At 36.9% G+C, this 23,654-nt stretch overlaps 1 protein-coding gene across 1 annotated transcript in view; it reads left to right on the plus strand.

Annotated features, from left to right (window-relative positions):
• Positions 1–23,654, plus strand: part of EEFSEC (eukaryotic elongation factor, selenocysteine-tRNA specific) — a 115,698-nt gene that overhangs the window by 10,091 nt on the left and 81,953 nt on the right. The window contains exons 2-3 of the mRNA XM_056501705.1: positions 20,615–20,822; positions 23,075–23,171. Coding sequence (XP_056357680.1) covers positions 20,615–20,822; positions 23,075–23,171 — 305 coding nt within the window. The remainder of the gene's footprint in view (positions 1–20,614; positions 20,823–23,074; positions 23,172–23,654) is intronic.

Consider the following 23,654-nt stretch of genomic DNA (forward strand, 5'->3'; position numbering starts at 1 on the left):
AAAAAGGGCTTCAAATCATTTGATAATATACCTAATTAAAAAACTCCTTAAAGCCTGGAAAGCAAGTTTTTACACTGAAATTACATATGTTTGTTTATATGTGTATAAATTAAGGTACTAATAAAACCATTTAAATAATAGTTAATATTTATTCTTTTGTATGGCTAAAAACTCAAAACTCACAATTCAGGCACCTCTGATAAATTTTTTTCTAAAGGAAGTAATTTTGTTCTTTGGATTTGCTTGCTGTTTGATAGGTTTTCACCCTGTGGGAGGGACCATCATGAGTATTTTTATCTCTGAGTGGATATTTCACCTGACTAACAACTGAGATTCTCCCCTTATTTCAGGTGCTGTGATAAAGTTGTGATGCTGGTGGTGTTTGCCCATGTTTGTAATTGAGCTCTCCATTTACTTTCTGATGTGTATTGCCATAAACAGCAATGGGGACTTTTTCTAAAATGGGTGTTGAACTGAAATCTCTTATGGGAAGAGATTCACCTGTCTGTGGGGCTGCACAGTGCTTTTAGGGATAATTTTTTTGAAAAGTGTATTTGGTTAAATTGAACTGTAGCAGACTTGTGCAGAGAAAATACTTTGCTGGTTAAGGGAACAAAAGAGTTTTGAACTGAAGCTAAATTCTGTTTAAACCCCCCCCCCAAAAAAAGCAAAACCAGTGACTGAAAATTCAGTCTTTACAGAAAGTTTGTCTCAGAGGTATTTGCATTACTGAGTTGTGTTCACTTACAAATTATGTGGAGGCAGGTGTTTGGGAGCTCTTTCATTGTGTGTCCCTAAATGTACTTTTGTTTTGTTTTCTTAAACTTTATTTACAGTGTAAAATAATTGATTATTCTACTAATAACCAGCACTGCTTTTATGTGGTTTATTGTTTTCTTTGTTGTAATTTAAAGCCAAACAAATAAAAGTGAAGATAAATTTAGCTGTCTGTTTCTTTACTTACCCTGCACCAAGAAACCAGTGAGTCCCAAACTTACTGTGTTAAATAATGCTGGTTTTTCTAAGACCTGCTGTCAAATTGATGCAGTGGATGAAAGTTATTTTGGTCTCTGTACTTGTTTCTTTTTCCTTTGCATTGTAAAGATGTTTATTTTTGTCTCATTAAGAAAATGGTGGTGTGTAGCTAGGAAGAGAATAGATCACATAGAAAGTGATGTCAGGTTTATGGAATTTCTTATGTTCTTGCATATTAAGTCACTTCTAGGTAAAACAAGAAATTAGTAATGTGAAATTTAAATTAGTTGACAGTATCTTTTCAAGGTTTGTATACTGTTTTAAATTTTTTTGCAGTAACTTATGAGGTCTTGTAAGAACAGTTGGGACAAAAGAGTTAAAAAAATGTTTGTGGTGAAACTGTCTAATTTTTATTATAGTAGCTTGATAGTTTCCCTTTCTGTTGGAGAGCTCACAGTTTTGTAGCATCTCAAGTGCACCTGTGCTGTTCTTATTGGATGCTGAAAATTTTCAGGATGACATGATGAAATCATCAAAATGTTCTCATTTTGGGGATGTTGTTATTCTATTTAGAAGCTTTATGTAAAGGAGTTGTACTTTTGTCCCAGTTCCTCTCTATGCACTGTTTGTTCAGAAGTAGAATAAATAAGTTCTGTGAATGAAAAATCTGTTTCTGCTAAGAGGATGCTGAAGTGGAGTCTAAAGTTTTCTAACAATAACAAATTAATTTCTGGGTCAGAAGTATTGTTCAGTATAAATGCAGAAAAAGCAGCCAAGGTGATAAATGCAGTATATAAATGCAGTAAAAGCTGCCAAGCTCAGCTGCAAGAAGCCATTTATGAGAACTTACCATAAGAGTAGAGTTGTGTGGTTAAGTCATGATGGAAATATGGGATGTTTGGGCATAGTCTATAGGTAGCAAGTGTGATTTTGTAATAGGTTAGCAAAATATCAAGCCAGCTTTTCAAAATTCAATACCTTTTGGAAAATGTTTTTCTGCTAAGTGGTAACGATCATTGTAAACTACTTTAAATGCATGACTTGTAATCTCTCTATTTCTGTTAGCTCTGAGCACCCAAAAAAATTGAGCTTTAATCACCAAGGCTGTATTCTTTCTTTGTGATTTCAGCATTTCATTAAGCAGTGCTTAGTACTCTTCAATTAGGCATTCATTTACCTTAGTGATGCATTTACAGTTAGAGATTGTGTTGGTTTATTGAATTTGACTGATGGTGAGCAATTTCAGCAGTTTTTTTTCTTGCAGTATAGGAAGATGGAAGAAAGCAGTAGAGAAGCATATATAGCCTTGGCATAATTTTAAATTATAATCTTATCTAATTTTTATGGGAGGCAAAAAAAAAAGGAAAAAGTGAGGCTTGGTTTGTTGTTGTTTTCTTTTTCCCCACTGCTTTGGACTTTCAGAATTCCTTTCTTGAAGTCCATCTCCATAGGCTTTGTCTACAGAACACCAATGGTTCATGGTGTGCCTCTTTCAGCTACAGGGGAATAAACTCTGTGGCAGGCTGGTGTGGAATCTAGTACTTGGAATAGATTTTTCTGTGTTCATAAGCTGGCAGTTCCAGAAATGAATTAAAAGATCTTCTTTACCTAAAGGGATGTCAAGAAAGAAGGAAAAGAGGAGGAGCCAATGTAGTGTGAAATAGGATTGAAAAACAATTTCTTGATTTCATTTTATGTGGTGTACTTGCCTGTATGAATAAGAGGGAGAAGAAAATTTGAAAAACTGCCCTTGTTTGTTTTGTGTCATAACTGGGGTTAAATTTAAGTGGGCACTGCTGGACTGAGAGTTAGTGGTTTGTGGCAGGAGGAGTTGGATTGCTGATAACCCACATTGCTTCACTTCTGTGTCTTTCATGTTTTCTGTTTACATGTTTTAGAATTATCTGATCAGTTTGCTTCCAGATTTAACAGTATCCAACCCTGAGTTCCAGTTTATTAACACAGCTGCTGAGAAATAGGTTTCTCTGCCTGCTCATTGATGCTGTTCTCTTGGGACTGAAAACTTCAAACATTTCGTTTCGCTGGTAAAGCCCTTCCTAAAACTTGTGTACTTTGAGATGTTGTGCTTCAATTTTCCATGGACCAACAGAATCTAGATCCTGGAGAGAGGCAGATCTTCTCATTGTACACTGAATTCTTGCTTGTCTGAGTAATAGAAAACATGAGGTATACTTAAAACATGGTGACTATGGAGATGAGAAAAGTATTTTAAAAACTTCTTTTCCCACTTGTGGTGTCTCAGGTCTCTCTCCAGCCCCAAATATCTTTTAACAGGACACTAGAAGTAAAAAGTATATAAACAGATGCTATTATTACTTTATTAAGGATGGAAAAAAATTAGATATCCATTTCTGTCATTATTTGATTTTTTCCTCTTCATACACCAGTCATTAGACAATTTCATTTTATGTACCTACATACCTTTTTCCTCTTTATATCCTTTATTTCAATGTTATATTTTTACAAAATGACAAGATAATTTTTTTCCTCAAGAGCAAATTAACTATGACATTTTAAACATAATTAATAAAAATAATTTATTGGAAGTGCTTTAAGGAAATCTTCTAACAATATTGAATTTAAGTCTACAGTAAATTGTCAGTAAGAATATACTTAATAAAGTTCTATTGTATTTCTCTTCCGTTATTATTATACGATTCTTCAACAGCAGTTGGCTCCATCATTTGATGCAAAGGCCAAAGTGGTTAGATAACAAGTATATTTACTTAAGTTCATTTGAAATTAAATTCTCATTCTGAGTTTTCCATCCCTTGTTCTGTAATTCTACTTCTTGCTGTCAGGAAGTTCAATTTAGAATCCATTGTGCTCTCTGAGTCTACAAGATATGAATGAGAAAGAAGACCTAACAAAATGTGAAAAGCAATAATTAAAAATATAAAACATGCTTGTAAAAGGCAAGAGCATCCAAGAAGGAGTTCTGTGAAAGAGTGAAGTGTGTAATCTCTAAGTATTCTTTATATACTTGATATACTTTTGATCCTATTTTGTATTCATGCTTACAGGTTTCTTCTCTTAGTCACAGAGGTTAGATTGGCAAGGGCAGATGACTTTACTGGATATCTGGGTACTTCTTTTCCAGAACCCCATCCAAGTTAGTGATGGCTCAGTGCCTGCACTTGCTGCTCTTTGAATTTTTGCTGGGACTGGTGTTCTCTTGCAATGTGCAGTTAAATGCAAATTTATTGTTATAGCTTTGGAGTAGCAGCATTAGTGCCTTGCACTCCATGTTATTTTCTTGTTTATCCAGGGTTCTTGTTTGTTGCTTATTTTGAGTGAATAACTTGAGCAGTGCCAGCATTCCTGAGTGCTGGTCACATGGGCCTGACAGAGCAGTGTGTGTGCTGAGCAGACTTTTGTTTTCTGTAGGCTTTCTTCCCACTTCCCTGGGGATGCTGTCAGCCTTTGTTTTAACTTGGAAATTTACATTTCGATTTGTGAGGAAAAAAAAGTGGCTTTTAATGATGAAATGAAACAGGAGGCTGAGTGTGGGATGCCAGACTGGGAGACCTGTTGTACTTAGCTTATGATGATCCTCCTTTGTCACAGTTCTGTTCTTGTTGAAGATTTTGAGCTTGAGTGATGTTTTGCTTAACCCACAGGTGCTACTGCTCACAAACTCAGCTTACAGAACCTGCCACTACTGCTTGTCAAACGCTTGTTCCTTTCTGTCAACACATGTATTTTATCCAGTTGTTTGCTCATCCTACACAAAAGTTCTGTGTTAGGTTGTGTTGAACAGCTTCACTTTTGGAAATTCTTCAAAATACATAATTGAAAACTTTTTTCCTATACTTATGAGGGCTTTTAGAAATAAAAATAAATACCCTGTCAGAAGGCCTTGTGTTGGCCTGACAGGAGGTGTGAAATAGTGCCCTGTGCTTGATAATGGCCTCCTCACAGGTCTCTAGCACAATGTGATGTGACTTAGTAGAATGACAAGCTAAGCAAAATGCCTGCTGTTGTCATGATTGGGTAGCGAATTGTTGGGCAGGGCCTGGTGTCTGCCATGGACTGAAGGCCTGAGAACTTAATACAGAATAAATCTTTAATGAAATTTGAGTGGTAAGTCCAGTTTATCTTTCAAGACAAACACAAGTTACAGCCTTTGTGTACAGACATGGAATCCCTGTGAAAGTGAACTGAGAATAAACTAATAGATCACTGCTTTGACTGTGGTTTTCAAGTGATAATTTTGTGCTGATATTTGCATATAACACCTTCCCTTTGTAGTTCAGTATAAAGTCTTAATACCTTGGCTAGAACAATTTAATGGCAATATTAACTCTTCAGCTACCTTTCTGCTGAAAGGTGCAGGTTAGCAAAGCACCTAATATTTAGCATGGCAGCAAGTCAGGGAGGAATGCTGCCTAGAATGTGTCCAGGAAAATTTGTTTTCCAAAGTATTGCTTGTTTACTTTGGCTCTAATTATCTGTGCACACTGCAGAGAATGAAAGTATTCTGTTTCTCAGAACTGGCATCCTTAATGTGTTTGGGACTGATTTGTTTGAGATTTCTTTCTGAATGCTGCACTACTATAGCTATGTAGTAATGTGGATGCTTGAAATAAAGCTTGACGTAAAAACTGAGATTGTTTGTAGGGTGTCTTTCTTGAGAACAGCCTACTTTTTTGACATGAGACTATTTTTCATTCTTGATCCAACTACTGTTCTTGTAAAGATCATAATTTATGTTGGAGACTGTGAAGGTTTGGAAGTTAGAGTGGTAGTGTTACAGAAGTCTCACGGAATTTTGTCTTGTGTCATTGAATAAATTTCCCAGTTTGTATGTGGTGTGGAGTTGTATGTTGAAATAAAAGACACAGGAAGTAACCTAATTGTTCTCTTTTTATTTCCATTTGGATATGATCTGCGACTGGAATACCGACATGACAGTTTTTTGCATTACTGTCACAGAAATCCAGAAACTTGCATTAAAATTGGGGTTCAACATGCTCCAATGTACAGAAGACTCTAAGGCAAAATGTAACATAATCCTGGTAACTTGGGGTAGTTGTCTTCCAAATTGCCACTAGGTGTTAGTAACTCTTCTACTCATTCTACATTGACCTGCTTAAGAGAAGCAAAGCTGTAGTTGAGTGTATGAAAGGGATACAGGTAAGAGATTTTGACTGATATAGGCATGTTTATTGCTGTTAGTTTTAGGGGTTCTTTGTTCTTTATCCCCCTCCATTTGATTCTCAGTTGCAGTGAGATTTGCCCTTGCTCGACTGACAGATTTTCAAACTCTCTCCATAGCATTCTGTCGATGCAGGCAAAGACTTGGCTTTGCAGCCTTGGTGTCACTTTGCAGCTGTGCACCACATTTGGTTGTTTTGGGAAGGCTGTCCTGACTGCTGGTCAGAGCTGGGGCTCTCTGTGAGGAGCTTCTTGACCCTTTGTACTTTGCAGAGTGCCCGCCTCGCAGGCGCGCTCTGGAGCCGCGCTCTGGAATGCGTGTCTAACGCGTTCCACTCGGCCTCGGTTCCATCCCATAATGTTAGCTTTAATTGGCTCTTCTTAAACTTTCATGTACAATTTGGTTGTACACGGTAAATTACCACCCTCTTCGCCTTTTCCTAAGAGCACGAAGGTAGAATCCAGACTCTGCTTCCTGTGCTGCTTTTTGGTACTGCCCTTGAGTTCTTGTAGGGACAGCACTGGTGGGCAGTGTTTCTGTCAGAGAACAGACCTTTTTTTTTATTTCTAATTTTCCAAAGGCTGTACCTTTTAAACATTGTGCTGTATTTTTCAACTGAATTCTGCATTTGAAAGTTTAAAAAGAAGTAATACTTCCTGCCCAAAGAAGTATCTCCAGTTTAATAACTGTTGCCTAGCTCTTAGTGTGGCTAGATAGCCAGTGTGTCCAAGTGATTTTTCTTTTCTTTTAAATATTCCTATATTTTAATTTTAGTTATTCTGAGTGCATGAGAACTTCAGGACAACATCAATGGTATAACCAAGGTTGGTCTTTACTATGTAAGAATGCCTTTGTAGGTCCTTCTGAAGTGTCAGAATGTGCAGTGTGGGCAGAATGAGTCTGTTACTATACAAGTTTCATCAATGCTTGATCGGAGCATCACCAGAGCTATTTTTGAGAAAGAAAGGTAGTTGAGTTACGTGAGGAAAAAAATTGGCAGTGCAGCATACAAAACAAATTCAAACTCAAAACAGTGATGAGTCTCTTGTTTGTACTTGGTATGAATGAGGTGAAACAAAGCCTGGCTTTATTCTCCACATCAGGCTCATGAGCTCATGTTTCGGCTTTTCCTTTCCCCTCCCTTTCTGACATGGCCTCTTGTCTTTTTTTTCCCTTGCTAAGCAGACAGTAACTCTCCACAATATTTTTAATCTCAACAAGATGTCCAGTGGCTGATGATGCAAAAGTGTTGCATCAACAAAGAGGGGATGATAGCTGGAGCATTCCAGGTCTGACATTTTTGGCTGAGGAGCTGTGTATTGTGGCCACCGATTCCTCCCGGCACAGCATGCTTGCTTTGGGCAGGAGGCTACTTTTCATTGACTCCTGTTGTGTGGCTCCCTGCTCCTTATTTTAGGCTTCCCCAAGAAGTTATGACTGGGAGTTTCATGGGTTTAGATGAAAGAGCCTGTTGTCTTACTGAATTATCTCCGTTCTGTCTATATATAAAGCAAAGTTGGCAGGTGAAAAAAAAAAGATACAGTGAAACAAAAGCTCTCTTATGGTAATATCTGAGACTAGATTAAAATAAAAGTGAAAGAATGAGTTAATATTTTTTATTTACATATGTTTGTTGGGGCTGCTTGCTTACCTATAGTCCATTGGCACCCAGCAGTGAAACTGACCTCATTACATTGACCTTAAGATGAGTTCCTGGGCCCTGGTGCAATCTAACCTGCAAAATTTTTTCCACTGAAATAGATAATGAGAAGTATTAGATTATTTAGAATAGAAAAAATAGTATTATAGAATTTAAAAATAATACATGTTTGTAATCATGGATATTGAGTAGCCACGTAGTGTGCAAATGCTTGTACTCCTAAATTTTTGAGAGAAAAATTACTTTAAAGCCTAAAAGAAACATTTTCAATTTTTTAATGCTCTAGTACGATATTTTAAGGTAATGGCATTTTGTACTGACTGAAGTGAACTCATCAAACTTGTCATTCACTAGAATATAGCTGATGCTTTTAAAAAGTAAGGACTTAAGAACTTCCTCATGACAGTTAAACTTCTTGAAACTATATAAAAATCTGCTTATACCATAATTCACTCTTGCAGCACTGGTTTTATTGTGTGAAGAACTATCAGAAATTGATTTATAAACTTGTTGTTCCCTAGATGTGCCTGTTTATGTACAACTTTTCTTGTTCATAGTCTCTGTTCCTTCACAGCACAAAACCTTCAGCCATCTCTGCTGCTGTGTCTTAATCTGTTTCCATCAGGTAACACTTCCAGTCATGAAGTTGTCCCCAGTTTAATAAAGGTAAGGTGGGATAATTTGTTGACTGCTGCCTAAAAGCATCATTAACCATTGCAAGAAGGGAAATTAGGGTGTGGGTTTGGTGTCTTTTTTTTTTTTTTTTTCCTTTTCTTTTTCTTTTTTTTTTTTTTTTCCCCCCCAAATCTTATTTTTGATGCAAAGGCTGTCGCCAGCCAGTCCAGCATGCAGAGACTCTCCCCCCTGCCATAAAACAATGAGCACATTCAGGCACAACTAGTGTTTTCAGTTATTAAAAAACGGAGCCGTCTGTCTCTGCCTGTGACTTTAATCTTTAAGCCTTTATTCCCTGTACCCCACCCCCTCTTTCTTTCCCCAACCTTTTGTTTGTGAAGTGCAGAGCTACAGGATATGTGGGCCTGGAGTTTCTGAATGTATTGTACATTCCCCTGGCAATTACAGATGTTTATAACCCTGACTGATGTTATTTCAGTATTGTGGAGGGAGAACAGAAAATTAAAGAATGCATTTTTCATTGCCCCTAGCAATCTTTAAATTTTTTTTTTTTTGAGGATAGGGGAGAAAAAGAAAAATGTAAACTCTTAATTTTTTTATTTTTTTTTTTTTACAAAAATCTTGTTTTATGTTCTCAGATGAAGCACATCTGAGAGCTGTGCAGGAATATCTTCCCATACTCTTCTATAACTCTTTTGTTAGGACAGTGTGCATGCAGTGTTGTAAAAACATAATAGGACTGAATTTTAATACAAAAGAAGCTCCTTAATGCAGGGTGCAAGACTTTGGCTTACTTTATTTTAAAGACAGAGAGAAGGTCCCTCGGGGCTTGTTTTTTTGTTTGTTTGGTTTTTTTTTTTTTTCAGCTTTGTACACAACACTGGGGTTTTTTTGGTAGAAGAATGATTTAGAATCTGATGAGTTGGAGTTTTACCCTTGGGCTTGGTGACTCGGTGACAGAATTGTTTAAGAAAATTTAGTTTTACTAGTCTTGTAGAAATATGCTCTTGATTTGTACAAGGTTTTAAATCATTTTCTTACTGGTGGTGGTTGAGTATCTAAAGCTGCAGGTGTACTAGAAGGTTAATGTCCTTGAATTTACAGAGGGGTGGAGAGAAGAGAATCCTGTAGCAAATCTCTGTGATCAAGGGGATGATTTGTGTGTTTCTTAGGGATTCCAGTGCATTCCAGGATTTTCAGAGTAGTTGGCCTAAACCACTGAATTTAGGTAGAGAAAAGTTAATTGGAGTCAAGAGTTTCAAGGTGGTTCAGCAGTATCTCTCAGGTAGAACTTCCATATCTATACCTGTTTTTGACTGCATGCAAACTGCTGTTTATAGGTTTTGGAAGTTTGGAGTTGCATATCTAAATGTATATTCAGGTCTATCTACCTGTGTGATGGTCCTTATCTCCAATGACTGCTGCATGGAACTTTTCTTTAGGCTGATCTTTTAAAGATATGGCAGAAGAGTGAACAAGAATTTACAGTGAGATATCCTTTGGCTAGGCAGAACTTGAAGAAGTTAACACAAAAGATAGCAAAAAAGTCTCCTTGTCATCTAATATTAAACTGATAAAAATATGCTTAAAGAAATTCTAACATGTTCCAAGATGTTTATAATTCAGTAATTCTCCAAAGCACCCCGAGGGAGGCAACGTATGCACTGTAGTAAGTTGTCCAGTTCTCTGGGAAGGAGAAAATCAACTAGTTGGTCATTAAGCATAGCACAATCTTTTTATCCTGAGATAATCAAGTACTAAAGTTGTGTATTGCTTGTGTAAGGATTTCTGAGATGTGCTGGCTCTCTCTATGTTACAGCATGGGGGCATGGGTGTGATCGAATCCTAGGTATGCTAATGGCAAGATACCATCTTGTACAAATGTTAAAAGAGCTTGAAAAGTTGAAGAGCTGAGTGTGAAGTAGTACTGATAGAGAACAGAATTTATAGAAACTTATAACAGTAACTATAGTTACTGTTCATGGGTCTGGTTTTGCCCCTTCTCTGAGTACCAGTTTGTAATAGTAGATTCAAATATGGACAGAAATAGGAAGACATTGGTTAGGAAACATTTCAGGTGGTCTGTTCTTGGAAATCAGAGTGTTAAATTGTCTGGAAAGCTAATACAGGAGTTTACTTACTGAAACAGCTTGCTGCTTTGAGGGAAAATGTGTGCACTGGTAGCTGTCTATGTGCTCCTCTCCCTGAAACAGTATTGGAAAATAGATTGAGTTATTCCAGTAATTTTTGTACTGCTTTTCTTTTCCCAGTATAAGCCTGGTTTTGGATGGCTTATCATTGGTAGTGAAAGTACTGGTAGAGGGTGCTGTCAGCTCTGACCTGAGCATCCTGTAGTATCAGGGAGGTACCAGAGAGGCTTTCACTCAATATTTGTCTCACACTCCAGTTTGTGGAGAAACCCCAGGTGCAACATCCTTGGCGCTGGGAATACTGTGTTTCTGTGTGGTGTGAACTGAGCCATTGGAGATGGAGCAGAAGACTCCAGACATGTGGAAGTCAGAACTGGAGATGGGCTCATGTCCTCATTGGTGCAGCTTCAGTGCCTTTGCAGTTCTTCCAGATGTTCGATTCTTTTTGTACTTCTAAACTACTGTTTTCTCATTCAGGTCTTGGAAATAGCTTCAGAGATGGTCTCTGTCTGTAATCTTTGAAAGATGCAAAGGACAGAATGGTCATACTTGTAGTTATATTTTTTGCAACATATTTAACATTATCACATGCAAATACATTTTTTTTTTTTTACTTGAAACTTGGCAGGAGATCCTGTAGAGAGCAAATGTAAAGCGGATATGGGTCAAGACTATAAAAAGGATTTTTTTTTTTCCCTTCTTGGTCCTCTGACCTGTTTGCTTTTCAGTGTTTACAGTAAAGGCTTTATGGACCATCAGGGACCATTTATGGTCACTATGTAAAGCCCAAGTGTAATGTTACCTTACATTTAACTCTTCAGAGGAGAGCAAAAACACACGTGGCCTTGATACCAAAACAAAATACCTCTGAATAACAAGTGTGAAACTTGAACTAATCACTCATTAGGTACTAGGAAAGCTTACTAGAATCCTGAGCACACAATAACATCTGAGGAGGTCAAAGCAGGGTTTTACAAGCATCCATTTTCCAGTTTTTATACTTTGCAGCTTTTTTCCTGAAGCATGAACCTAAAGTGTTGATTTCTTACACAACTTCCTGTCATATTGTTTCAGAAATCTTATTTTATGAACTAAACTACTCCAGGCAAAAGGAGCAGGGCACTTCATTGCCAGTTTCTAAGTTTGGGTTTGATATGAATTTCTGAAGTTACAGATGCCATTTTTGTATGACATTTGGGAACTTACAAATACTGAAATAGCCTGAAATGTTTTATAGCCTGAATTCCAGAATATGAAACGGAACTTTTTTCTGCTAGGTGTAGTAAAGGCAGGTAGTGCACAAAACAGACAAAATCCCACCAAACACTCAGAGATAAACCAGGTTTATTACTTGGATAGTAATAGCACAATTGGTTTCTTCTATGCTTTTTTTCAAGTCCATGAAATAGTAGTTTTTCTTACTATATGCCACAGATAGTTCTCCATGGCTAATGAGCTGTATAATGGTGCTCACTCTAAAATGCTAAGTAACTTCACTGTAGATTTGTGCAGTATCCTAAATACTTAACTTCTCAGTTTTTACTGGTGTCTGTATTTGCATATACATATATATGAATGACACTTTAAAAAGTTAATGTTTGCTAACTAATTCACAATTTATGCACTTTTGACTTCAAGCCAAGAAAGAAATTAATGCAGCTGAAATACCACGGTGTTGAGTAATTCAGCAAATGCTACCTTTTTTTGTAGCAGTCATCTGTATCTACTCAGAATGATTGTTGCTCTTCCAAGATATGTAGGCTTTTAAAAACCGTACCATAGTTTGTGTTTTCAGCATTAAAATAAGTAGAGGTCTGTTTTGGACTCTGTCCAGTTTGTGCCCTGTCAGTATAGAAATTCAGATCTAGTAATAGGTAATATTACAGAAAAGGACTTTGGTACATATGGAGGATGACGTCTTCTCTCATATGGTGCTTTACCTCCATTTTTACACATGCTATGTATTACGTGGCATTTCATGTTACAAGGCAAGGATTGTTTGCTTTGCCCTCCCCTCATTGTCTATAGGATTTTCATTTGGGGTGATTTTCTGGTTTTTGACAGAAATATTTATTTAAAGAACAGGAATTTAAATGCCAGACCCTAGTAGTCACTCATCTGGTTTGCTACATTTTCTTTGGAAATAATAGAAATGGTTGTCTTTGAGGGACAAACAAGAAAGTCAGTGATGGAATAAAGAATCCCTTTAATTTTCATCTTAATACCTCTTACACAGGATAAGTTCATAAATGTTTAATTTAAAAAATGAAGCTTCATCTATGGTGTACATATCAAAGTTGTATTCTTATTTGTCTAAAGACAAATGGTATTTAGCAGCACTGAATTTGAATTGTTGTGCTGCTTAAAATTATATAATTGACTGTGCTCTTTTATTAGAGGTGTTTTATTTCTGTTCTTTCACTCCATTTGCTTTTGTCACTGTGTGCTGTTACATGGATTTTTCTTTGTGAAGGACCTAACTGCATTTGTCTTTTTTCCTTTTTTCAAGCTACTTTAAGATTCTTTTTCCAGAAAGATCGAAATGCAGTATTTTTTTTCAGTATTACATTGTATATAGGCAAAGTCTAATACTTTACCTTTGTTTGCTGCTTCTAAACTTGAAACAATTTTGCATTGAACAGCATATAATGACTGTGCCTTTTCAGAATTTTCTGGAATAATTGCACTAGTTTTGTGTATATACACATGTACTTAAGTTTCTTTCAGTTCATCCTAACAATATGTGGACTGTTGCAGTGCAGTAACAAAGTCAAGTGTGTGATTGCCCTGGCTTGTAACCATATGGGCAAAATTGCCTTTTCCCTTACAGTGGAAGTGAAGGGTATTGGTTGTGGCCTTTCCTTGGCTGGAGAAGGATGTGTCCTTAGCAGTGGCCATTATTTGTGCTGCTCTGGTTTATGCTCAGGTTGGGAGGAGGTGAGGTGTACTTAGGTTCTGTTTGTGTTGGGGAGAGGGCAGGACAAGTATAGGAAATTAATTTGTTGCTTAAATTAAAAAGGCTCATAGCAATCTCTCTTTGGTAGTGAATTTCTATCTGGAAGTGTTGGAGGAAGGTTTCTCTATAATTTTACCTATTATTTTTACAAAGCTACATGTAATTTTAATGTGTATTTAACTAGAGAATTTGGTTAGATTTCAATGATGGCTTCCTATATTTGCCTTTAAGAATAGTCTCTCTTCCATAAGTGGTGGAAACTACCAAAGTGTTCAGACATTTCTGAGGCTTGTGCTTTTGGCCTTCCTCTGAAGAGGCTGAAAACAACATGAGACTCCTTACATACTGTAAATTCTTGCAAATGTTCCCTTGATAACCTTCATTCTTCCTGTGTTGTTCTGCGTTTTTTGAGTGTGTTTTCACTTTAAGGTTTGTGATTTTTATTTTTCTCAATAACTCATCCATTTAATATAACCTTAATCCTGTGTACAATGTTGCAATAGCTAGACCAGCATGTGATAAATTGTTGGAAGATACTCCTCAGTCTTTCTTAGCATGACCTTCATAGAGGCTTTATCAGCTTTGTTTGTGCTACTTCAGCATGGCTGATCAAGCTTATTGACATACTCTAATCATTACAGGCATTTCCTCCCTTTGAAGAACACAGACTTGTTTCTGACATGTAGTTAGAGCTTACTCAAACAAGATAGATCCTTGGATGACTTGACAAAGGAGATGGTAGAGGCATTTGTGCCTTTACCCTCTTCAGAACAATATGGCACACTGTTTCTTCTGGCAGATGAAGTATAAAGTTTATTCAAGGGGCTTCTTGTGTGCCCTCTTTTGCAAAGGAGCCCTTTTATTTCTTATGAGGAGTTACCACCTACTACTTGTAGTTGAGTTGAACTCACATTTACAAATAATAACTGTAATAGATGTGTTCTTGACATACAAGAAATGGACTTCTTCCAATTACGCCCTTATGGCCACACTGCTTTCCCTTTCTGGCTCTCAGTTACAGACCAACCACAGTGGCTGGTTTTCATCTGAAGAGAATTCATGTAATGACATAATGCTTCTAATTTTAAGCTTTACTGTGCACTCAAATGTTGTGGGTTGCCAGTCTGATGATTTCTATCTAATGTTACAAATGATCTGGAGTTTGAAGCTGCACAGCTCCCTGTTTGTGCTCTGAGCTGCTGATAGCCTGTTCGGAAATGATGGTGGGGTGCTTGAACTCCAGGAGTTCCTTTTCTTTTCAAAGTGTTTCCTAACAGGAGTTGTATCAGTTTGGACCCACAATTTGCATTGCTTTACAGAAGGTTTCATCATGTGTAATTCATGTTCCCCAGTTGAGTGCATGCCTCACACCTCCTATTTCTGTTTGAATTTTGGGGGATTCCATATCCTGTAAAACATCTTCCTTATTCATCACAGTGCCTCCCCTAAGGTAACTAGCTAAATCCTGTGGGACTTGTAACATCTCCCAGGGTGCAACTGTATATGAAAACAGGGAATAATTTACTTGTTTCTGAATAAAGTCTCTTAACAAAAAAAAAAGTGGGGGGAGGGGGCTGTGAAAGGGAAGTTGGATACTCACTGCATGATATAGACAATATTTCCTGAGACAGGAGATACTAACCTCAAAGAATTTAAAATAAAACATTGATTTAATTTTTTTCTTTTTTTTTTTTTTTTTAAAGTGGAATAGCGGAGGTAAAAATGGTAGAATAGTTGGTCTTTTTATCCTGTGTGCAGATGAAATTGATTAAACCTTAAAAACTCGCCTCAGTCCACCCGGTTTATTAATTGAAGAATTTCCTCTTCCCCAGAATGGGAAGTGCACATTAAAACAGAGCTTTGCCCTTGAGTAGCAATGATACTTGAGAACAGTACATTTTCTACAATCCTATTTTCTCTTCTACACTAGAGGAAATCCTAACATGGTAAAAACCATATTTTTTAAAAAAAAAGAATGTTTAAGGAAGTCCTCTTTCATTTCCTTGTAGAGCATGAAATCAAATTATAGCCCATGGCCCACAATTATTTTATTTTTACATTTCAAATTCCATTTTCTGCTTCCTTTTGCTGCCTATGAACAAGAGTTGTACTGTTTGTGCAGAGTCAGCTAAAAAGATTACCACAAACAGGACAGGACACAGTAGCTTAAAGAAGCCACCACTCAGAATCTGTGCCTGTGTTCCATGTTTGTGTGGCATGCTAAACCTCCCCTTTGTTCACACAGGGACCTGATCCCCTCTTCTTCCCTCCCTCATCAGGTTTTACCTTTTGAAGCCAAGTCAACTTTATATTGATGTATTATTTGGAATCTAATGCATACTTTAGTTATGTTTGCCAAAATAATAAAACTTAAAAATGCTCTCATATTCTTGATCTACATTTGGTAAAGACAAACCAGTTGAGATTATGCTTTTTTTTTTAAGTGTCTTTTGTGTGAGCTTTTCAGTAAGGAATTGGTAGCTAATTTAGTGCTTGGATATTTTATCTGGATGGTTCTGAAGTGTGCTCAGTGCATGTATAATAGTAATACATTTTTGGAACTGATAAACTAATACATGAAGTGTTGGGTTTTGGGTTTTTTTTTGTTAAGGTAATATTTTTCTAAATTAGTGTTAATATTATATTTTGCTGTAGGGCCACAGCTCAGTCTGGGAGTTCAAGTATAAAATTTACAAATATGCAACAGGCTGCACAAATGGAAGCTGTTTTGAGTTTATGTACATGAGGAACTGCAACAGGTTGAGGTTGAAGGAGGTTTGTTACTTAAGATGTAATATTCTGTTCCAGACTAAAACATAGCAATTACAGTGCTTTACTGTTTTTGAAAATGCATCTGATGTCTTGGGTACTCCCATGGCATTTCCCTGTGAACACTGATATAAGAGCTGGTTTTTACTGTGTGTGACACCAAGCACATTTATGAGGAGTGAATTTGATGTGATGAAGGTCTGCAGCCTTGTTGCCTAGAACTCTGGGTAGGTTGTTTTGGTTTTTTTTTTTATTTCAGAGAAGTTTTGAAGATATAGTAAATAATGCAGATATAAAGAATGCATGCATTTTCTCCTGAAGATTCAAAGTTCATCAATACATACTTCTAAAATGCATACTGTTCTTTTTCAGTGTACTTAGGCAGCAGATGGTGAGTTCTTTCAGCATCCAGTGAGAGCTAGCTGGAAATGATGTTGCAAGTGGTATCATTTTGCTCTTCCTGTGGAAAAAAAAGTGAGCTGATGGCCACTGCAGGGAAGCTTGAGTTGCTGCTTTCTGCTCTTTGGAAACTTGTCATGATCTCTGACATCTGTGATTCAGTTTATCTCCTGAGAAAAGAGTAATAAATTACTTCCTTGATGACTTTTTATTATCAGATATTCTTCAAAATTCAGGAGCTAGCATGGGTTGTGTGTTCATAGCAGTAGCTGGACCTTTTCTTTATCTTGTCTGTGAAGGTATTTTTCTTATTTTCTGAGTTTTGTGTTCCCTGTCACTTTTGTGATACAAATGAGTGCTGCTGCCTCCAGGTTTAGCTGGCACTAGCAGTCTTTGTGATGCTGTGCTGCTGGTCTTGTGTTTTTCCTGTATCTGGCTGTCATCCAGAATCTCTCAGTTCATGTTTTATCTTTCTTGTTTGTTTTTCTTCACTCAGACTATCTACTTTATTTTTTTGCTGTGGTTTAGCTGCTTATCTTTGAAGTATAATTCCCATCTTTCTCCACCCCGTTGTGTTTTCTGATGACAACTTGTTTATTTCATTTGCTTTTTACAGGGCTTCATCTGAGCTGTGTGTCATCACACAAAGGGTACTCCAATAATTGATCTTTCATTTTCAAGCAAAGTGAGAAATCACATCAGGATTTATCTTTCTCAGTATTCTTGAACATGTCTTTCATAGATGAAGTGGCACATAAAAGGTTACACCCCTGTTGTCTCTGTAGAAGAAATAATTTGAGTATCTTAGTTTAACTTTTTCATTGATTCTATGTGACCTGCTTCAGTGCAGATAAAATATTTTTGGTTGCTGTTCTTCCTTATATGCAGACCTGTCCTTTGCGTGTGTCTCTGCCTTGTTCAAAGTCATTTCAAGCCATTTTCTTGCTCTGAAGGCTTGAGGAATATTCAAATCATTCATAATCTCTTCATTATTACTATTCTTAGCTATGTAGGCACATATTCTGTCTCCTTTTTTTAGAAGAGTTCAATTCTCTGGTCTTTCAGTTCTTCTGTTCCATTTTGCAGAAGACACCATGGTTGACATTTTGTTGTCAGGTAGTGCAGTAGTGAGTAAAATTTTCACCCTTTTTTATTCTTTTTACTGTTCTTTGAGTCTCCACATAGTACATCTGCAATATTTTTATGTCCCAATTGAAAAATCTTTCCAAGTGAGGTTGTATTCATGAGAATACTGATATAATCCATTTTTGCTTCACTGTTCCTTGTTAAATCTTACTCTGCTGCAGAAAATGATTCAGAAATATTGTTCATTTTGTTGACTGAACTGATATGATAATAAGCTGATTGTTTACTAGAGATTTTATAAGTAGTGAATTTGAAGTTAAACATATTCTAAGTCTGCTATTACCATATATATGTTATGAGGAGAAAATGTTTTGAATAAGGTGTTATGTGGTAGATGGAAGAGGGTTACAGTTTTGTCACCTTGCTAACTTTCCTGATTTTAAATGTGACGTTGGTGAATCCTTGTACTCTTCTCCAGATTATTTTGTTTTAATATTTAATGAACTTTATGCATGGCTAATTGGACAATGAAGGAAATGGGTTCTAGAGTTTTCCTGTGAATGTGCAGTTCTTTCTCTGTGCATCATCTTGTTGATATGCAATGTCCCATGGCAGACATTCTTGACCTTCTAGCAATTGGCTTGATGATTTTTATGGCTCTTTTAAAGTGTTGCTAATAGATTTGTAAATACAGCAATTTCAAGCATTTGCTTTATAACAAATGAATTTGAAGCAGTTGATTGAGAGTTTCAAGATAAAATGACTCCTTTTACTGAAACTACATATTACAGTTCAGTGCAGATTTTGTGTTCTTTTGGGGGGGAAAATACCACACTGTACATAATGCATCTTATTAGCTGCCCTTTTCAAGGCCAGGTTTGGGTCTGGTTGCTTTGGCTTAGTTCTGGAGCATGAGGATTGATGTGCTTTAGTAATCACTGTAATCTTTGGTAAGGCTCAAGCTGCAGCATTGTTATGCTACCAGAAAGTCCTTTTTATAGTGTTAATAAAGAATTGGACTCAATGGTTTGGTTTTCATTATTTATTCCCATTCCTTTTAAGGATGTCAGCTGTGCAGAATAGTGTAATACAAAATATCTGTATTAAGTTTAAAACAGCCCTGTTGTATGTATTCAGATTCTGATTAAGTGCATTGTTCCACTCAAACTGTTTTCGTGCCATTTATTTCCTTTGGTTTCTGACCTTTTGGTTTGCACTTGGCTGGTGTATAAAGTCTGAGCCTTTTGTACAGTCTTGATGATGTTTGTGTTAAGTTTAAGCAAGCTCTAAGTCAATACAATTCCCATAACAATAAAAATGCAAACTACTTTTGAAGATATAAAGTCCATCTTTGGTTTGTCAGGGGGAGATATTTGAAATGATTGGTGAAAATTCTGCAGGGGCACTGGAAATACCATAATTATCCATCTAGTGCTCTGAAGGGCTTAACATTCATTATTACAAGATGAAAGCTCTAGTAGGTTGAAATAGTCATTTGTAACCATAATTATTTTTTTCTTGTAGTTCCCACCCGCTCATTCACCCATGCACTTCAACCTCGGAATGATTTCCTATCCTGAGTTCATGGGAATTAGGAACAAGGGTAGCTGTTGTCATAGCCATTGTAAAAGCCTTAAAAGCAAAAAAAAGGCAAGGGGAAAACTGGGGAGGGTGGAGGAACAAGGAACAGTTGTATTGATTTCTTGTTCTTCTGATCTTAAGGCCAGTGTTAAAAGTACTTAAGTTAGAGAGCTGGAATTTTACATGATTTCTAGCTTTTATAATCTTTCAAAATGTGCTTTTTTTGGCACATGTATTTGACTCTCTAGTACTTCAACTTTTTTTACTTCTTTATGCTAAAGTGTTTCTCAACACTTGAGTCTGTTGCACTTTTCTGCTTTGGTATTCCAAGTATTTCAGTTACCTCAAATGAAACAAGAAAATTCAGAATGTAGTTAGTGGAAGGCCCAATGTTCATCAAAAGCTTCCTTGAAAACATACTGAAATCCATGAAATTCAGGTTGTTTCAGTGAAAAGATTAAGGGTTCATGACAACAATACTTGGAAAAATAAAAATAACCCATAAGTGTGATAAGTAATGTCAGCCTAAAATTTAGGAGCCTTCCCATGAAGAGATCTAGGAATCAGATCTCTGTTCCTGTTTGAAATCACTTGTTCAAGTTATATGGATCTGATTTGGGAGTGAATGGTGTGACATATTACAGGTTTTGAATTGCCTCTTTCCTAATATTGAGGAATTCAATAATTTCTTTAGACTTGGGGTAAACCTGTTTCTGGAGGTGATCACAGTGTTTTTTATGAAATTTTTGCCTTCAAAAGAAAAATGGTGGGAAGCAGATAGGGACTGAGGCTTGTGGATGTTTTTGTGGGGTACCAGGTTGCCTCTTGTTGGGGTTGCTCTGAGTGTGCAACTCCCTGCAGTGTTTTTTTGGCTGTATTAGATTCTTGCTTGGCTGCTTAGATTATAATTTTTAATTGAGGCAAGTGTCATGCCTGTGTTGCTACAAGCTTAATTTTCTTTTTAATGCAGTGATAACAGCCTTAGACTTGAACTATCACATTCTTCCCTGGTTCTTATGACTGGATGATAGCCTATAATAGCTTAAATTCCCAAGGTCTTAATTTCAAAAGAGCTGTGGAATTCAGTGCTTACTTTGACTTGTGTTTTGTTTGTCTTTCTGGGCATTTGTACATATGCTGACAATTTTAAATGGAAATGATTTGAGAAAATGATCCTTAATCTTTTTATGCTGTGGCAATACTGACTGTGAGTTCTCTTCCAGGTGCCCAGATTATCGATTTGATGATGCTTGTGATAGATGTGACAAAAGGGATGCAGACACAGTCAGCAGAGTGCTTGGTAATTGGGCAAATTGCCTGCCAGAAGATGGTGGTAGTTCTGAACAAAATAGATCTCCTTCCAGAGGGGAAGAGACAGAGTGCCATTGAGAAGATGACTAAGAAAATGCAGAAGACCTTGGAAAATACCAAGTAAGTGAACAGTAATACTAACAAGTAACTTGTCACAAAATTTGGGTTGGCAAAAATACCAACATTTTTCTTCCAGCATGCTTTTAACCTTACTGGCACATCTATAAAAATTATGAGAAGAGAGCAAAAAGATTTACAGAAACACAGATGCAATTCCAAACTCACATCTTCATGTGAAGAGAAATATTTTTCTGTAATTAAGCTTTTTGATTTAAAGAGCTGCTTGGAGTTTGGATAGGATAATACAAAGCCAGAATATCCAGGTGAAGAACTGTTGGATGTGGTCACAGAAACTGTGGCACATCTTTGCTTTGCCCAGGGATATAAGGGGGCATAATTTTTGGGTCCCATTTTAAGTTGAAGAATCCAAGGAATTGAGATTCAGAGTACAGAGGAGGGATATGCAAAATTCAGGTTTCACATGTGCAGTCTGTGCTTGATGGTGCTTTGAAAGCACTGCTGATCTGAATATGATTGCAAAGTGTTTGTTCTGTTGTATCTCAGGGATGTGAAGTTTCTCAACAGCCTTTTTCCCACTTGACTTTACATCTCCAAATGTGTGGTTTTAAAATGCTTTTCTCTTCCTAAACTGTTCTTATTAGCAGGATATATTCTGGTACCATTTGACAATTGCCTCCAAGGGCAATTGTGGTTTTTAGTTTTTGTTTTCCTTTCAAGTAGTTTAATTGTTGAAATATTTTCACTACATACATAGGTGTGCATGTGGAATTCCATAGCAGTAAGCAAAGCTGAAGGCTGTTGCAGTTGTAGATGGTGCCACCAATGCTGAGGAAATTATTGTAGTGTTGTCAGGAGATTGTATGGAAGACAAAAAAAAAAAAAAAAAAAAAAAAAAAAAAAAAAAAAGTGAATTTACCTAATCAAAATTCAGTTTTCTGTGAATTGATACCAAACCTGAAACAAATTGTCTCTAGGAATGGAATTTCTATTTTTTTAAAAAAAATTATTTGCACATCAGCTTTTCTTTGTCCAGCAGGATCGAAATTCTGCTGAGAGAAATTTGGTGTGATAGAGTAAGAGTTTCAGTAGGGCTGGATCATGTTTAGAAATGCCTCTAAATGCACTATACAATTACTCCAGTTTGTTCTGGTGTATGAGAAGAGGAGTAAAGCATCTGGTTCAGCATAAATTTTGGTTTATGGCAATACAGTGCTCTGAAATACTTGTATGAAACTAAATTTCCAAAAGTTTTATGGTTAATTACAGGAATTTTCAGTGCACATTTTTATTACCCCTTGTCCTTAGATGCCTCAGGCTTGTGGCATGTAAACAAAGAAAATACCTCATGTTCCTGATTACAGCTGGGTCACTGAGGGAGCTCCCTTTATAGAACTTACCATTTCTTCTTTAGCAAAACACCATCTCTTCCCTCCAGTTTGCTCCCTTTTGTGAGACAATCAGTGGAGGGTGGGTGTCAAGAGGATGGCCAAAATAATTTTTGTCTGAATCTGTTACATAAGACAGAAGTCTATGAGAACCAATCACATTTTGATGTAATTACTGATCATTATTCCATTCCTTTAATATATGCTTTATGTGCTTAATTCTGATTTTTGAAAAAAACACAGTAAAAACCATTAGGTTATATTTTAGGGAGCAACAGTTAAGTCTGCTGACTGAATTTGTAGGAAAAAAAGCAAAAAGAAAAGCTGCTGTAAGTTAAGGGCGTGAATAATAAATCTGATTGTAGGATAAAAGGTAAACTGAGGTCAGCTGGCTGTACTTCTCTCTGAACCTTTGCAAGTTTTGCAGACTTTGATTTCAGTAGATTTAGATCTTTGTTGTCTACAGATCTTGCAGACTCAGGTAGGTATCATGAGGCATCTTGCATTTGGCTCCTGTTTTGAAGGTTATGACTTTACATTAGAATTTTAATTGTTTATTGAAAGTTAAAAATGTGCTAGTCTCCAGGTAAAATGACTTTGGATGCAAACCACTGTATTAAGACTGAGTAACAACGGACCTTTGCTTCTGAAATAAACTGAATTTTGCATCTGACTGTCACAGCACTGAATCAGTAGCTAATGTGGAACAAGACTGAAGCTTTCATAGTGAAGTCCAGTAGTGCTGATTTGCTGGTAATTCAGGAAGAAATTGTCAGTCCAAATGGGGGAAGAGCAGATAAATTGGAATCTTAGGAAGTTTCCTAGCCTTCAGATGAGCCTGGAAGTTCTTAATATTGACGTGTAGGAGAACTGTGGTCTAATGCTGAATGTCTTTCTCTCTTTCAGATTCTCTGGATGTCCTATTGTTGCTGTTGCAGCAAAGCCTGGTGGACCAGAAGCCCCAGAGTCTGAGAATCCACTGGGTATTTCTGAATTAATTGAGGTACTTGCTGAAGAATGTAATAACATGTAAACATCCATTCTCACATGTTCAAACCCCTTAGTTATGTGGCATGATGTTTATACTGTGAAGGGCAGGACACCTAAAATACCTGAGAGCAGTATGTAGCTTGCAATAGACTTGTGACCCTTTCTGTAATTATCTTAGGGACAGGAGCATCTTTGCTGTGGAGGGATGCCACTGTAGCTTCAGACAGCAGAAAAGAGTCCCAAAACAAAGGCATTATTCTTTGAAGAATTATCAAATCCTGATTTGGATTCTGCCAGGTTTAAAGAAGTTAAGGTGCAGCATCAGTCATCAAAATATCTAGGGATGCCTGTCCCTGGGCAGCCCAGCTTGTAGAAAGGCAGGATATTCCACAGGGCTGAAGAGCACTGGATGCTGTATCCCCTTCCAGGCTCCTGTGAGTCAGGATGGGCATGGGGGTAGGATGTGGTATGGCCTTAGACTGGACTTAGCCAGGAC

This window comes from Oenanthe melanoleuca, chromosome 12, assembly GCF_029582105.1.
Source record: "Oenanthe melanoleuca isolate GR-GAL-2019-014 chromosome 12, OMel1.0, whole genome shotgun sequence".
Classification (NCBI taxonomy): Eukaryota; Metazoa; Chordata; class Aves; order Passeriformes; family Muscicapidae; genus Oenanthe; species Oenanthe melanoleuca.